Consider the following 18,560-nt stretch of genomic DNA (forward strand, 5'->3'; position numbering starts at 1 on the left):
TGGTAGCGCAGCGTAAGGAAATGTCCGTCTCACCTGGCGGGAACAGGGAGCAGACATAGGTGGTAGCGCAGCGTAAGGAAATGTCCGTCTCACCTGACAGGAACAGGGAGAAGACGACATAGGTGGTAGTGCAGTGTAAGGAAGTGTCCGTCTCACCTGACAGGAACAGGGAGAAGACGACATAGATGGTAGTGCAGTGTAAGGAAGTGTCCGTCTCACCTGGCGGGAACAGGGAGCAAACATAGGTGGTAGCGCAGCGTAAGGAAATGTCCGTCTCACCTGACAGGAACAGGGAGAAGCAGACATAGGTGGTAGTGCAGTGTAAGGAAGTGTCCGTCTCACCTGGCGGGAACAGGGAGCAAACATAGGTGGTAGCGCAGCGTAAGGAAATGTCCGTCTCACCTGACAGGAACAGGGAGAAGCAGACATAGGTGGTAGTGCAGTGTAAGGAAGTGTCCGTCTCACCTGGCGGGAACAGGGAGAAGCAGACATAGGTGGTAGTGCAGTGTAAGGAAGTGTCCGTCTCACCTGGCGGGAACAGGGAGCAGACATAGGTGGTAGCGCAGCGTAAGGAAATGTCCGTCTCACCTGACGGGAACAGGGAGAAGCAGACATAGGTGGTAGCGCAGCGAGGAAGCGTACATTTATGGTGGACACGGGCTAATCAATTACAGACGGAGATTGCCCAGAGGCTCTAAATGGATTCCGCCCGACTGTGGGTGGCGCAAAAGTGTTCACCAATAACTTCTGGATTCGATGGGTTAACAAGCGTTATTTGGGTGTTTTATGGGGCAAGGAATTGAAAATCCCTGAGGTTGCAACCAAATTACACCCATAGGACCAATTCTGTCCTAAACATGTATTCATCAAAAGCAGGGGTTCTCAAACTCGGTCCCCACACAGTTCCCGTTTCCCAGGTCACCCGACAGGTGCACTCATTACTGACTGACACATTTTAAAGGATCCACAGTTGGAGCTAATTATTTCACTTGTGATTCTGTGTGGAGACCTGGAAAACATGCACTGTGTGGGGTCCTGAGGACAGAGTTTGAGAACCTGTGATCTAAAGCAATGACTGAGCATTTGAGATAGATTTTTACAAAAATATGGCACAGTGCAGGAAGCAACGTCTGACTATAGCGGAAATCTCTCACCTGAGCTTTGTCCTCTAGGTCCTTGTCCGGTGATGGTTTTGGGGGGCTACTGGGCAAGAGAGTGGGCTCGGCACCCTGCCGCAGCTTGCACTCACCCCCTGGGCTCCTCTCATAGGCACCATCCTCAAAGTGCAGGGAACAGATGAAGTACTTCTCCGAGCTGCCCTGTTCTACATCCCTCAGGATCTGAGTGCGCTCCTGCCCGGAGGCTCCGCACAGACTGGCCCATCGCTCCGCAGCCTCCGGCTGTGCTGGGAAAGGATGGAAAATGACCGAGTCGCCCGTCCCCTCTGAGCCATTCCTGCAGCCGTTCGCAGAGCACCGCGGCATCATGACCCTGAGGATACAGAGAGGAAGGGGAAGGTCATTATTACAATACAGACACATTCCTCCCTTACAGAGTTATATTGTACTAGTTACAAGTCTTCTGCAATGTACGGTCACTTTGCGCTGTGACAGTTTTACACCAACAAAGTCTCCACCCCACCAGTTCCTCTCTGCTCCTGCCTCCATATCTAACAAGTTTTAAATAGATCAGTGTCCCTGCAAAACTTGCTTTCACTTACGACAACTTTTAGCACACAAAAAATCTACCAAGGGTAACACTCCTCATACAAGGGCCACCTCCAGCATCCTACTGTATGTGGCTCAAACAGCCCAACATCAGCTCATCACCCAGAGACCCCACACCAGCAATTATGGGGTACGGTAGCAGATCCGCAGTCATGTGACAGAAATGGAGGTGGCCCTTGTATGAGGAGTGTTACCCTTGGTAGATTATATATATATCATCATTACAGGTTATTGCAGATATAAAAACCAAAGAATGTGCCTCTGTGCACACAAGGGGTGATATAGATAATTCCGTCTAATTACAGATCCTGCTGTTCAGTCCAGCACCCTGCAGATATGCAGACCAGGCCTGTGCTAGAGAGCAACACCCCAGGCAGGGACGAGGAACACCAGGGGTTATCAAAGAAGCAAATCACTAGAATGAACACTAGATCCCATTATGTTCCCAGTAATCTAGTGAGTTTGTTTGTATAAATTTAGAGGATAAATCAGCAAGACAGCGGACACTGAAAAGTCACCTGGAGGTGATAAGGTGCCCACACACTAGAAAGATCTGCGATCTTAAGATGTGCGCATAAATTAGCCTTCAAATCTTTTGTCCGATCTGGACAAAAGATTTCAGGCAAGCGCACATCTTTACCAAAGATTTTTCTTAAGATCCCGTGTGTGTTCCTATGGATCTTTTGTTAAATCTTCTGATCTTTTGTGCAGCAGGTAAGATCAGAAGATTTAGCAAAAGATCCACGGGAGCGAGCATCGGCCGATTTTCGGCCGATTTTTGACGATTATCGGTAAATATCGGCCGATTTATCGAAAATCGGCCAATCGGCCCAAAAATCGTTCTAGTGTGTGGGCACCTATACAGGACGGAGCACCCTGCCTGGGAGTACATACACAGCCCTGCCACAATACGTGTGTGCTGTATACACAGTGCGGAGCACCTTGCGTGGGAGTCCATACACAGCACCGGCACAACGCTTGTGTGCTGTATACACAGTGCGGAGCACCCTGCGTGGGAGTACAGACACAGCACCGGCACAACGTGTGTGTGCGGTATACACAGTGCGACGCACCCTCCCTGGGAGTACAGACACAGCACTGGCACAACGTGTGTGTGCTGCATACACAGTGCGGAGCACCCTGCCTGGGAGTACAGACACAGCACCGGCACAACGCGTGTGTGCTGTATACACAGTGCGGAGCACCCTGCCTGGGAGTACACACACAGCACCAGCACAACGTGTGTGTGCTGTATACACAGTGCGGAGCACCCTGCCTGGGAGTACACACACAGCACCAGCACAACGCGTGTGTGCTGTATACACAGTGCGGAGCACCCTGCCTGGGAGTACAGACACAGCACCGGTACAACGCGTGTGTGCTGTATACACAGTGCGGAGCACCCTGCCTGGGAGTACACACACAGCACCAGCACAACGCATGTGTTCTGTATACACAGTGCGGAGCACCCTGCCTGGGAGTACAGACACAGCACCAGCACAACGCTTGTGTGGTGTATGCTGTATACACAGTGCGGAGCACCCTGCCTGGGAGTACAGACACAGCACCAGCACAACGCGTGTGTGCTGTATACACAGTGCGGAGCACCCTGCCTGGGAGTACAGACACAGCACCAGCACAATGCGTGTGTGCGGTATACACATTGCGACGCACCCTCCCTGGGAGTACAGACACAGCACCGGTACAACGCGTGTGTGCTGTATACACAGTGCGGAGCACCCTGCCTGGGAGTACAGACACAGCACCAGCACAACGCGTGTGTGCTGTATACACAGTGCGGAGCACCCTGCCTGGGAGTACAGACACAGCACCAGCACAACGCGTGTGTGCTGTATACACTGTGCAGGTGAGACGTAGATACATGTTTCGGTGGATTTCCCGGCTGTGTACAGCATGGAAGTCAGCCGCAGCACCAGCTTGGGTGATGGGGAGTGTAGACTGAACAGAGGCTGACTTCGGTGACAGCACGCAGAGATCAGACAGACCACATCTCCCCCCCCCCAATGTTATTTAAATTCAAATGAAAAAATGTTGTGTAAAAAAAGTTTATATTCCTTATATATCTATTTGCTGCGCTATATAAGAAACTGTAAATAAATAAATATAAGGTGACATTACAGGGCATTATGGTGAATATAAATATTTGCTTGCCAATTTTCACATTTTGACAAATTCACTTGGCACTCAAAAGGGTTAAATGCAATACTCCAGCCATGTACAGAGCAGGCCAGAGAGAATACACATTAACCCCTGTACGACATGCGCCACAACTGTATCCTGCGCCCCTTATCCTGTGCACACCACAATTTTACACATTAACCCCTGTACAACATGCGCCACCACTGTATCCTGCGCCCCTTATCCTGTGCACACCACAATCTTACACATCAACCCCTGTACAACATACGCCACAACTGTATCCTGCGCCCCTTATCCTGTGCACACCACAATCTTACACATCAACCCCTGTACGACATGCGCCACAACTGTATCCTGCGCCCCTTATCCTGTGCACACCACAATCTTACACATCAACCCCTGTACAACATGCGCCACCACTGTATCCCAGCCCCTTATCCTGTGCACACCACAATCTTACACATCAACCCCTGTACAACATGCGCCACCACTGTATCCCGCGCCCCTTATCCTGTGCACACCACAATCTTACACATCAACCCCTGTACAACATGCGCCACCACTGTATCCCGCGCCCCTTATCCTGTGCACACCACAATCTTACACATTAACCCCTGTACAACATGCGCCACCACTGTATCCTGCGCCCCTTATCCTGTGCACACCACAATCTTACACATTAACCCCTGTACAACATGCGCCACCACTGTATCCTGCGCCCCTTATCCTGTGCACACCACAATCTTACACATCAACCCCTGTACGACATGCGCCACCACTGTATCCCGCGCCCCTTATCCTGTGCACACCACAATCTTACACATTAACCCCTGTACGACATGCGCCACCACTGGATCCTGCGCCCCTTATCCTGTGCACACCACAATCTTACACATCAACCCCTGTACGACATGCGCCACAACTGTATCCTGCGCCCCTTATCCTGTGCACACCACAATCTTACACATCAACCCCTGTACAACATGCGCCACCACTGTATCCTGCGCCCCTTATCCTGTGCACACCACAATCTTACACATTAACCCCTGTACAACATGCGCCACCACTGTATCCTGCGCCCCTTATCCTGTGCACACCACAATCTTACACATTAACCCCTGTACAACATGCGCCACCACTGTATCCTGCGCCCCTTATCCTGTGCACACCACAATCTTACACATCAACCCCTGTACAACATGCGCCACAACTGTATCCTGCGCCCCTTAACCCGTGCACACCACAATCTTACACATTAACCCCTGTACAACATGCGCCACCACTGTATCCTGCGCCCCTTATCCTGTGCACACCACAATCTTACACATCAACCCCTGTACAACATGCGCCACCACTGTATCCTGCGCCCCTTATCCTGTGCACACCACAATCTTACACATCAACCCCTGTACAACATGCGCCACCACTGTATCCCAGCCCCTTATCCTGTGCACACCACAATCTTACACATCAACCCCTGTACAACATGCGCCACCACTGTATCCCAGCCCCTTATCCTGTGCACACCACAATCTTACACATTAACCCCTGTACGACATGCGCCACAACTGTATCCTGCGCCCCTTATCCTGTGCACACCACAATCTTACACATTAACCCCTGTACAACATGCGCCACCACTGTATCCTGCGCCCCTTATCCTGTGCACACCACAATCTTACACATTAACCCCTGTACAACATGCGCCACCACTGTATCCTGCGCCCCTTATCTTGTGCACACCACAATCTTACACATCAACCCCTGTACGACATGCGCCACCACTGTATCCTGCGCCCCTTATCCTGTGCACACCACAATCTTACACATTAACCCCTGTACAACATGCGCCACCACTGTATCCTGCGCCCCTTATCCTGTGCACACCACAATCTTACACATCAACCCCTGTACAACATGCGCCACCACTGTATCCTGCGCCCCTTATCCTGTGCACACCACAATCTTGCACATCAACCCCTGTACAACATGCGCCACCACTGTATCCTGCGCCCCTTATCCTGTGCACACCACAATCTTACACATCAACCCCTGTACAACATGCGCCACCACTGTATCCCAGCCCCTTATCCTGTGCACACCACAATCTTACACATCAACCCCTGTACAACATGCGCCACCACTGTATCCCAGCCCCTTATCCTGTGCACACCACAATCTTACACATTAACCCCTGTACGACATGCACCACAACTGTATCCTGCGCCCACCACAATCTTACACATTAACCCCTGTACAACATGCGCCACCACTGTATCCTGCGCCCCTTATCCTGTGCACACCACAATCTTACACATCAACCCCTGTACGACATGCGCCACAACTGTACCCTGCGCCCCTTATCCTGTGCACACCACAATCTTACACATCAACCCCTGTACGACATGCGCCACCACTGTATCCTGCGCCCCTTATCCTGTGCACACCACAATCTTACACATCAACCCCTGTACAACATGCGCCACCACTGTATCCTGCGCCCCTTATCCTGTGCACACCACAATCTTAGACATCAACCCCTGTACAACATGCGCCACCACTGTATCCTGCGCCCCTTATCCTGTGCACACCACAATCTTACACATTAACCCCTGTACAACATGCGCCACCACTGTATCCCAGCCCCTTATCCTGTGCACACCACAATCTTACACATCAACCCCTGTACAACATGCGCCACCACTGTATCCCGCGCCCCTTATCCTGTGCACACCACAATCTTACACATCAACCCCTGTACAACATGCGCCACCACTGTATCCCGCGCCCCTTATCCTGTGCACACCACAATCTTACACATTAACCCCTGTACAACATGCGCCACCACTGTATCCCGCGCCCCTTATCCTGCGCCCACCACAATCTTACACATTAACCCCTGTACAACATGCGCCACAACTGTATCCTGCGCCCCTTATCCTGTGCACACCACAATCTTACACATCAACCCCTGTACGACATGCGCCACAACTGTATCCTGCGCCCCTTATCCTGTGCACACCACAATCTTACACATCAACCCCTGTACGACATGCGCCACCACTGTATCCTGCGCCCCTTATCCTGTGCACACCACAATCTTACACATCAACCCCTGTACAACATGCGCCACCACTGTATCCTGCGCCCCTTATCCTGTGCACACCACAATCTTAGACATCAACCCCTGTACAACATGCGCCACCACTGTATCCTGCGCCCCTTATCCTGTGCACACCACAATCTTACACATTAACCCCTGTACAACATGCGCCACCACTGTATCCCAGCCCCTTATCCTGTGCACACCACAATCTTACACATCAACCCCTGTACAACATGCGCCACCACTGTATCCCGCGCCCCTTATCCTGTGCACACCACAATCTTACACATCAACCCCTGTACAACATGCGCCACCACTGTATCCCGCGCCCCTTATCCTGTGCACACCACAATCTTACACATTAACCCCTGTACAACATGCGCCACCACTGTATCCTGCGCCCCTTATCCTGTGCACACCACAATCTTACACATTAACCCCTGTACAACATGCGCCACCACTGTATCCTGCGCCCCTTATCCTGTGCACACCACAATCTTACACATCAACCCCTGTACGACATGCGCCACCACTGTATCCCGCGCCCCTTATCCTGTGCACACCACAATCTTACACATTAACCCCTGTACGACATGCGCCACCACTGTATCCTGCGCCCCTTATCCTGTGCACACCACAATCTTACACATCAACCCCTGTACGACATGCGCCACAACTGTATCCTGCGCCCCTTATCCTGTGCACACCACAATCTTACACATCAACCCCTGTACAACATGCGCCACCACTGTATCCTGCGCCCCTTATCCTGTGCACACCACAATCTTACACATTAACCCCTGTACAACATGCGCCACCACTGTATCCTGCGCCCCTTATCCTGTGCACACCACAATCTTACACATTAACCCCTGTACAACATGCGCCACCACTGTATCCTGCGCCCCTTATCCTGTGCACACCACAATCTTACACATCAACCCCTGTACAACATGCGCCACAACTGTATCCTGCGCCCCTTAACCCGTGCACACCACAATCTTACACATTAACCCCTGTACAACATGCGCCACCACTGTATCCCAGCCCCTTATCCTGTGCACACCACAATCTTACACATCAACCCCTGTACAACATGCGCCACCACTGTATCCCAGCCCCTTATCCTGTGCACACCACAATCTTACACATTAACCCCTGTACGACATGCGCCACAACTGTATCCTGCGCCCCTTATCCTGTGCACACCACAATCTTACACATTAACCCCTGTACAACATGCGCCACCACTGTATCCTGCGCCCCTTATCCTGTGCACACCACAATCTTACACATTAACCCCTGTACAACATGCGCCACCACTGTATCCTGCGCCCCTTATCTTGTGCACACCACAATCTTACACATCAACCCCTGTACGACATGCGCCACCACTGTATCCTGCGCCCCTTATCCTGTGCACACCACAATCTTACACATTAACCCCTGTACAACATGCGCCACCACTGTATCCTGCGCCCCTTATCCTGTGCACACCACAATCTTACACATTAACCCCTGTACAACATGCGCCACCACTGTATCCTGCGCCCCTTATCCTGTGCACACCACAATCTTGCACATCAACCCCTGTACAACATGCGCCACCACTGTATCCTGCGCCCCTTATCCTGTGCACACCACAATCTTACACATCAACCCCTGTACAACATGCGCCACCACTGTATCCCAGCCCCTTATCCTGTGCACACCACAATCTTACACATCAACCCCTGTACAACATGCGCCACCACTGTATCCCAGCCCCTTATCCTGTGCACACCACAATCTTACACATAAACCCCTGTACGACATGCACCACAACTGTATCCTGCGCCCACCACAATCTTACACATTAACCCCTGTACAACATGCGCCACCACTGTATCCTGCGCCCCTTATCCTGTGCACACCACAATCTTACACATCAACCCCTGTACAACATGCGCCACCACTGTATCCTGCGCCCCTTATCCTGTGCACACCACAATCTTACACATCAACCCCTGTACGACATGCGCCACAACTGTATCCTGCGCCCCTTATCCTGTGCACACCACAATCTTACACATCAACCCCTGTACGACATGCGCCACAACTGTATCCTGCGCCCCTTATCCTGTGCACACCACAATCTTACACATCAACCCCTGTACGACATGCGCCACCACTGTATCCTGCGCCCCTTATCCTGTGCACACCACAATCTTACACATCAACCCCTGTACAACATGCGCCACCACTGTATCCTGCGCCCCTTATCCTGTGCACACCACAATCTTAGACATCAACCCCTGTACAACATGCGCCACCACTGTATCCTGCGCCCCTTATCCTGTGCACACCACAATCTTACACATTAACCCCTGTACAACATGCGCCACCACTGTATCCCAGCCCCTTATCCTGTGCACACCACAATCTTACACATCAACCCCTGTACAACATGCGCCACCACTGTATCCCGCGCCCCTTATCCTGTGCACACCACAATCTTACACATCAACCCCTGTACAACATGCGCCACCACTGTATCCCGCGCCCCTTATCCTGTGCACACCACAATCTTACACATTAACCCCTGTACAACATGCGCCACCACTGTATCCTGCGCCCCTTATCCTGTGCACACCACAATCTTACACATTAACCCCTGTACAACATGCGCCACCACTGTATCCTGCGCCCCTTATCCTGTGCACACCACAATCTTACACATCAACCCCTGTACGACATGCGCCACCACTGTATCCCGCGCCCCTTATCCTGTGCACACCACAATCTTACACATTAACCCCTGTACGACATGCGCCACCACTGTATCCTGTGCACACCACAATCTTACACATCAACCCCTGTACGACATGCGCCACAACTGTATCCTGCGCCCCTTATCCTGTGCACACCACAATCTTACACATTAACCCCTGTACAACATGCGCCACCACTGTATCCTGCGCCCCTTATCTTGTGCACACCACAATCTTACACATTAACCCCTGTACAACATGCGCCACCACTGTATCCTGCGCCCCTTATCTTGTGCACACCACAATCTTACACATCAACCCCTGTACGACATGCGCCACCACTGTATCCTGCGCCCCTTATCCTGTGCACACCACAATCTTACACATTAACCCCTGTACAACATGCGCCACCACTGTATCCTGCGCCCCTTATCCTGTGCACACCACAATCTTACACATTAACCCCTGTACAACATGCGCCACCACTGTATCCTGCGCCCCTTATCCTGTGCACACCACAATCTTGCACATCAACCCCTGTACAACATGCGCCACCACTGTATCCTGCGCCCCTTATCCTGTGCACACCACAATCTTACACATCAACCCCTGTACAACATGCGCCACCACTGTATCCCAGCCCCTTATCCTGTGCACACCACAATCTTACACATCAACCCCTGTACAACATGCGCCACCACTGTATCCCAGCCCCTTATCCTGTGCACACCACAATCTTACACATTAACCCCTGTACGACATGCACCACAACTGTATCCTGCGCCCACCACAATCTTACACATTAACCCCTGTACAACATGCGCCACCACTGTATCCTGCGCCCCTTATCCTGTGCACACCACAATCTTACACATCAACCCCTGTACAACATGCGCCACCACTGTATCCTGCGCCCCTTATCCTGTGCACACCACAATCTTACACATCAACCCCTGTACGACATGCGCCACCACTGTATCCTGCGCCCCTTATCCTGTGCACACCACAATCTTACACATCAACCCCTGTACAACATGCGCCACCACTGTATCCCAGCCCCTTATCCTGTGCACACCACAATCTTACACATCAACCCCTGTACAACATGCGCCACCACTGTATCCCAGCCCCTTATCCTGTGCACACCACAATCTTACACATTAACCCCTGTACAACATGCGCCACCACTGTATCCCGCGCCCCTTATCTTGTACACACCACAATCTTACACATTAACCCCTGTACAACATGCGCCACAACTGTATCCCAGCCCCTTATCCTGTGCACACCACAATCTTACACATTAACCCCTGTACAACATGCGCCACCACTGTATCCTGCGCCCCTTATCCTGTGCACACCACAATCTTACACATCAACCCCTGTACAACATGCGCCACCACTGTATCCTGCGCCCCTTATCCTGTGCACACCACAATCTTACACATTAACCCCTGTACAACATGCGCCACCACTGTATCCTGCGCCCCTTATCCTGTGCACACCACAATCTTACACATTAACCCCTGTACAACATGCGCCACAACTGTATCCCAGCCCCTTATCCTGTGCACACCACAATCTTACACATTAACCCCTGTACAACATGCGCCACCACTGTATCCTGCGCCCCTTATCCTGTGCACACCACAATCTTACACATTAACCCCTGTACGACATGCGCCACCACTGTATCCTGCGCCCCTTATCCTGTGCACACCACAATCTTACACATTAACCCCTGTACAACATGCGCCACAACTGTATCCCAGCCCCTTATCCTGTGCACACCACAATCTTACACATTAACCCCTGTACAACATGCGCCACCACTGTATCCTGCGCCCCTTATCCTGTGCACACCACAATCTTACACATTAACCCCTGTACAACATGCGCCACAACTGTATCCCAGCCCCTTATCCTGTGCACACCACAATCTTACACATTAACCCCTGTACAACATGCGCCACCACTGTATCCTGCGCCCCTTATCCTGTGCACACCACAATCTTACACATTAACCCCTGTACGACATGCGCCACCACTGTATCCTGCGCCCCTTATCCTGTGCACACCACAATCTTACACATCAACCCCTGTACAACATGCGCCACCACTGTATCCCAGCCCCTTATCCTGTGCACACCACAATCTTACACATTAACCCCTGTACAACATGCGCCACCACTGTATCCCGCGCCCATTATCCTGTGCACACCACAATCTTACACATTAACCCCTGTACAACATGCGCCACAACTGTATCCCAGCCCCTTATCCTGTGCACACCACAATCTTACACATTAACCCCTGTACAACATGCGCCACCACTGTATCCTGCGCCCCTTATCCTGTGCACACCACAATCTTACACATCAACCCCTGTACAACATGCGCCACCACTGTATCCTGCGCCCCTTATCCTGTGCACACCACAATCTTACACATTAACCCCTGTACAACATGCGCCACCACTGTATCCTGCGCCCCTTATCCTGTGCACACCACAATCTTACACATTAACCCCTGTACAACATGCGCCACAACTGTATCCCAGCCCCTTATCCTGTGCACACCACAATCTTACACATTAACCCCTGTACAACATGCGCCACCACTGTATCCTGCGCCCCTTATCCTGTGCACACCACAATCTTACACATTAACCCCTGTACGACATGCGCCACCACTGTATCCTGCGCCCCTTATCCTGTGCACACCACAATCTTACACATTAACCCCTGTACAACATGCGCCACAACTGTATCCCAGCCCCTTATCCTGTGCACACCACAATCTTACACATTAACCCCTGTACAACATGCGCCACCACTGTATCCTGCGCCCCTTATCCTGTGCACACCACAATCTTACACATCAACCCCTGTACAACATGCGCCACAACTGTATCCCAGCCCCTTATCCTGTGCACACCACAATCTTACACATCAACCCAGGCAAACTGGGGATAAGGGTATCCGGGCTATAGTCAATAGGCCGACACAATGTGATTGACTTTGACAAGGTGGGTACATACAAAATGTTGACACAAGCATAAGGATGACATGGCAATGATTGACACATACAAATGTTGACTTTTTTAATATAAGGGTTCATGTGATAAATCTACAGAAGTACGCCAAAAAAATATATTCGAAAATGTTCATGTGTCGACTAGTTCTATGTTGACCAATTGACTGCTGACACTTTACACCATAACATAAAATAAAAAGTGGCCTAACATCAAGATAACAGCATTGGCACTGTGTGACCTCAGTATGGTATTACAGCACTGTCACTGTGTGACTTCAGTATGGTATAACAGCATTGGCACTGTGTGACTTCAGTATGGTATAACAGCATTGGCACTGTGTGACTTCAGTATGGTATAACAGCATTGGCACTGTGTGACCTCAGTATGGTATAACAGCACTGGCACTGTGTGACCTCAGTATGGTATAACAGCATTGGCACTGTGTGACTTCAGTATGGTATAACAGCATTGGCACTGTGTGACTTCAGTATGGTATAACAGCATTGGCACTGTGTGACGTCAGTATGGTATAACAGCATTGGCACTGTGTGACGTCAGTACGGTATAACAGCATTGGCACTGTGTGACTTCAGTACGGTATAACAGCATTGGCACTGTGTGACCTCAGTACGGTATAACAGCATTGGCACTGTGTGACTTCAGTATGGTATAACAGCACTGGCACTGTGTGACTTCAGTATGGTATAACAGCATTGGCACTGTGTGACTTCAGTATGGTATAACAGCATTGGCACTGTGTGACTTCAGTATGGTATAACAGCATTGGCACTGTGTGACTTCAGTATGGTATAACAGCATTGGCACTGTGTGACTTCAGTATGGTATAACAGCACTGGCACTGTGTGACTTCAGTATGGTATAACAGCATTGGCATTGTGTGACCTCAGTATGGTATAACAGCATTGGCACTGTGTGACCTCAGTATGGTATAACAGCATTGGCACTGTGTGACTTCAGTATGGTATAACAGCACTGGCACTGTGTGACCTCAGTACGGTATAACAGCACTGGCACTGTGTGACCTCAGTATGGTATAACAGCACTGGCACTGTGTGACTTCAGTATGGTATAACAGCACTGGCACTGTGTGACTTCAGTATGGTATAACAGCACTGGCACTGTGTGACTTCAGTATGGTATAACAGCACTGGCACTGTGTGACTTCAGTATGGTATAACAGCATTGGCACTGTGTGACTTCAGTATGGTATAACAGCACTGACACTGTGTGACTTCAGTATGGTATAACAGCATTGGCACTGTGTGACTTCAGTATGGTATAACAGCATTGGCACTGTGTGACTTCAGTATGGTATAACAGCATTGGCACTGTGTGACTTCAGTATGGTATAACAGCACTGGCACTGTGTGACCTCAGTATGGTATAACAGCATTGTGTGACTTCAGTACGGTATAACAGCATTGGCACTGTGTGACTTCAGTATGGTATAACAGCACTGGCACTGTGTGACTTCAATATGGTATAACAGCACTGGCATTGTGTGACTTCAGTACGGTATAACAGCATTGGCATTGTGTGACTTCAGTATGGTATAACAGCACTGGCATTGTGTGACCTCAGTACGGTATAACAGCATTGGCACTGTGTGACTTCAGTATGGTATAACAGCATTGGCACTGTGTGACTTCAGTATGGTATAACAGCATTGCACTGTGTGACTTCAGTATGGTATAACATTGGCATTGTGTGACCTCAGTATGGTATAACAGCATTGGCACTGTGTGACTTCAGTATGGTATAACAGCACTGGCACTGTGTGACTTCAGTATGGTATAACAGCACTGGCACTGTGTGACTTCAGTATGGTATAACAGCATTGGCATTGTGTGACCTCAGTACGGTATAACAGCATTGGCACTGTGTGACTTCAGTACGGTATAACAGCATTGGCACTGTGTGACTTCAGTATGGTATAACAGCATTGGCACTGTGTGACTTCAGTATGGTATAACAGCATTGGCACTGTGTGACTTCAGTATGGTATAACAGCATTGGCATTGTGTGACTTCAGTATGGTATAACAGCATTGGCATTGTGTGACTTCCGTATGGTATAACAGCATTGGCACTGTGTGACTTCAGTATGGTATAACAGCATTGGCACTATGTGACTTCAGTATGGTATAACAGCATTGGCATTGTGTGACTTCAGTATGGTATTGTGGTAACGACAACACACAAGTCACACAGAGTGCAAGCTCTTCTACAGCCGATTCCCACCCCCCATATAGCAGCTGATGAGACCCCCTATCTGTCCATCACACTCATCCATGGCACAGCAGGAACTAGTCAGCCATGATAAAGGCCCGATATGTGATAGAGCAGCACTCGCTGCAGTACGATGGGGGTGGAGAGCTAATTCCAGTACAGGCTGATTGTAAGCTCTGTGGCCCACAGCTCATGTGTGTTCAGTCAGTAACAAATGGACAATCCTAAACACCACCCCATGGGGATCAGCTGACTGAGCCTCACGCCACAGGCGGGTTCCTGTCACACACAGATAATACAGGGATGCTATGGATGTCACAGTACAACGCCACATCCTGTATTATGTCATCAACACGCTGTAAAAGAGAGAAGCATAAGGTGGAGAATGTGGGAGGTCCAAGCAGACAGACGCTAATTCAAAGGCACAGAATTACCCGCGCCACTAAGGCAATGGCCACAGTCACTTGCGCCACTAAGGCGGTGGCGCACAGTCACTTGCGCCACTAAGGCGGTGGCGCACAATCACCCACTCCACTAAGGCGGTGGCGCACAATCACCTGCGCCACTAAGGCAGGGGTGCAGAATCACAGATGATGGATGTTGGGGTGCTGCCAGCAGGAGTAGCTAGATACAAGGGTGCTGTCAGGTAAAAGATAGGAAGTAGGAGGGGCAGAGGCACAGGTGATGGATAATGGGGTGCTACCAGTAGGAGGAGGGTGGCTATTGGGGTGCTGTCAGTTAGAGAAGTGGGAGTAGCAGAGGCCCAGGTGATTGATGCTGGGGTATTGGGAGGAGTGGGGTGGATATTGGGGTGCAGTGAAAAGTAGTGGATGTTGGGGTGCAGCCAGCAGGAGGTTGGTGGCTGCTGGACTGCTGTCAGGTACAGGATGGGTTGTGGGAGTATTCAGAGGTGATAGAAGTTTGGGTGCTGCCATCAGGAGGGGGGCAGATACTGGGGTGCTGTCAGGTAGGGGATGGGAACTGGAAGGAGCAGAGGCCCAGGTGATGGATGTTGGGGTGTTGCCAGCAGGAGGGGCAGATACTGGGGTCCTGGCAGCAATAGGGGGCAGATACTGGGGTGCTGGTGGTACAGAATGGGAAGTTGGGGTGCTTTGAGCACGAGGGGGGTGTAGGGGTGCTGGGACCAAGAAGAAGCAGATACTAGGGTGTAGCTAGGAGGGGGTGCTGGCAGGTACAAAATGCTAAGTGAGAGGAGGCGAGGCCCAGCTGATGGATTTTGGGGGTGTTGCCAGAAGGAAGGGTGCACATACTCGGGTACTATCAGGTAGAGGGTGGGATGAGCAGAGGCCCAGGTGATGGATGTTGGAGTGCTGGCAGCAGGAGGGGCGGATACTGTGGTGCTGGCAGGTACAGGATGGGAAGTGGGAGGAGCTGAGGCCCAGTTGAATCGATGGATGTTGGGGTGGTGGTAGCAGGATGGGGGAGGATGTTGGGGTGCTGGGACTGTGCCCATACACACCAGTGCTGGCAGCAGGAGCAGGCAGTGCTGGCAGCAGGAGCAGGCAGATACTGGTGTGCTGGCAGGTACAGGATGGGAAGTGGGAGGAGCTGAGGCCCAGTTGATGGATGTTGGGGTGGTGGTAGCAGGATGGGGGAGGATGTTGGGGTGCTGGGACTGGAAGCCAGAGAAGGGCTGATACTGGAGTGCTGGCAGCAGGAGCAGGCAGATAGTGGTGCTGGCAGGTACAGGATGGGAAGTTCAGAGGCCCAGGTGACGGATGTTTGGGTGATGTGAGCAGGAGGGGAGATGATACTGGGGTGCTGGGAGCCAGAGGGGGCAGATATCGGGGTGCAACCAGCAGGAGTGGGTCAGATACTGAGGTGTTGTCAGGAAGGGGATGGGAAGTGGGAGGAGCAGAGGCCCAGGTGATGATGGATATACGGGGACAGCTCCTGGGTGTCAAAGGCAGGAATGGGGTGGATGTTGTGGTGCTATGAGTAGGAGGTAGGATGTTGGGGTGCTGGCAGCAGGCGGGGGGCAGATACTGGGGTGCTAGCAGCAGGAGGGGGCAGATACTGGGGTGCTGTCAGGTAGAAGATGGTAAGTGGGAGGAGCAGAGGCCCAGGTGATGAATGTTGGGGTGTTGCCAGCAGGAGTGGGACGGATGTTGGGGTACCGACCGCCGGGGGACACCTACCTCGCTCAGACATGCTGCCTCCAGCGCTCGGGGCGGCCCAGTTCGGGGTGTCCGTCCTTTTGTCTCCGTTCCCCGGGCCTGGGAATGGTGGGGAGTGAGGAGGACACAGGAAGTGGGAGGAGAGCGGGGAGAAGGCCGGCAGAGGGCAGTCACACACCTCACACCCAGCCCCCTATCACCAGCCTCCCAGCACACGGATCATTCCCCTCATTCCGGGCCCGGGGGCTGCCATGGGAGGGGAGGACAGCCGCCGCAATGCATCATTGGGAGCTGTAGTTCCCGAGCAGGTGAGGCTGCAGGAGCAGCGGCGCGGGGGGGACTACAACTCCCATCATCCCCTGCGCCGCGCTCCGCCGCTACATGAGTGACAGCAGGGGCAGCTCTTGGGTGTCAGTGACAGCTGGGTTCAGGGGCAGCTCTTGGGTGTCAGTGACAGCTGGGCACAGGGGCAGCTCTTGGGTGTCAGTGACAGCTGGGCACAGGGGCAGCTCCTTGGTATCGGAAGCAGCGACAGCTGGGCACAGGGGCAGCTCTTGGGTGGCCAGGAATTCAGGAGCAGTAATGCTAAATGCTTCACAAACCATACTGGACCAGATCGGATGTACTAAGCTATGAAAAGTGATAAAATGAAAAGTGAATGCTTTTTCCCTGCTTTGCAAATAAATGTCATTGGGAACATCGTCCCGCCAGTGTACCCATGGGAACGCCCAGCAGTTTCAAAGGGACGCCCATAAAACGCTGGCCCGATCCCATGGGCAGTCCTCACCTCATCCGCCCCGGCGACTATGTAAGTAGCCGAAGCAATTCACAAAGGAGGCCTGCGCATGCCCAGAAGAGACCAAAAACATTGGGACGGGGCCGGACTCGCAGTACTGCGAGTCAATCAGAATGGGTTGGGATCATTTGGTCTACAGCATGATGGTCGACAGTCATTAGGTCGACATGGGTCTTGGTCAACATGGTTATAGGTCGAAAGGTTATTAGTTCGACAATGTTTAGGTCGACATGGGTTTTTTCACCTGAATGTCAACAGTCAACATGGACATAGTTTAAAGTGCACTGCATCCCCTCGCTGCGCTCGAGATGCGTCAGGCACGGTGCCTCGCTACGCTTGGCACACTATTTTATTCTCCCACCATGCCCTAGTGCATGGTAGGGCATGAAATACCGCCTGTCGGCTCAAAAAACAGTGAAAAACCCCATGTCGACCTTTTGACTGTCGACCTAGACACTGTCAAACTAATGACCTGTCGAACTAACGACCTTTCAACCTTTTCCCATGTCGACCATCATGACCAAATGGCCGCATCCCAGTGTGGTCACCCAGGAGCTTGGGAGCACGTGCTCTGGTTCTTTGCTGTATCTTCTCGTT

General features: G+C 51.6%; 1 protein-coding gene across 10 annotated transcripts in view; it reads right to left on the reverse strand.

The window, feature by feature from the left end:
- LOC146079913 (uncharacterized) overlaps positions 1-17,426 on the reverse strand; it is a 55,554-nt gene extending 38,128 nt beyond the window's left edge. For 6 of the 10 annotated variants that reach the window (XM_083186627.1, XM_083186631.1, XM_083186628.1 and 3 more), the window contains exons 1-2: positions 17,189-17,425; positions 1,155-1,491 (exon numbers count right to left, since the gene is read on the reverse strand). In XM_083186627.1, coding sequence (XP_083042753.1) covers positions 1,155-1,487 — 333 coding nt within the window. In that variant the 5' untranslated portion in view covers positions 1,488-1,491; positions 17,189-17,425. Of the gene's footprint in view, positions 1-1,154; positions 1,492-17,188 lie in introns of all 10 variants that reach the window. The other 4 variants (XM_083186630.1, XM_083186625.1, XM_083186632.1 and 1 more) reach the window with 2 other exon arrangements.
- Between the last annotated feature and the right edge of the window lie 1,134 nt (positions 17,427-18,560).

This window comes from Crinia signifera, chromosome 5 (genome assembly GCF_055691185.1).
Source record: "Crinia signifera chromosome 5, ASM5569118v1, whole genome shotgun sequence".
Lineage (NCBI taxonomy): Eukaryota > Metazoa > Chordata > Amphibia > Anura > Myobatrachidae > Crinia > Crinia signifera.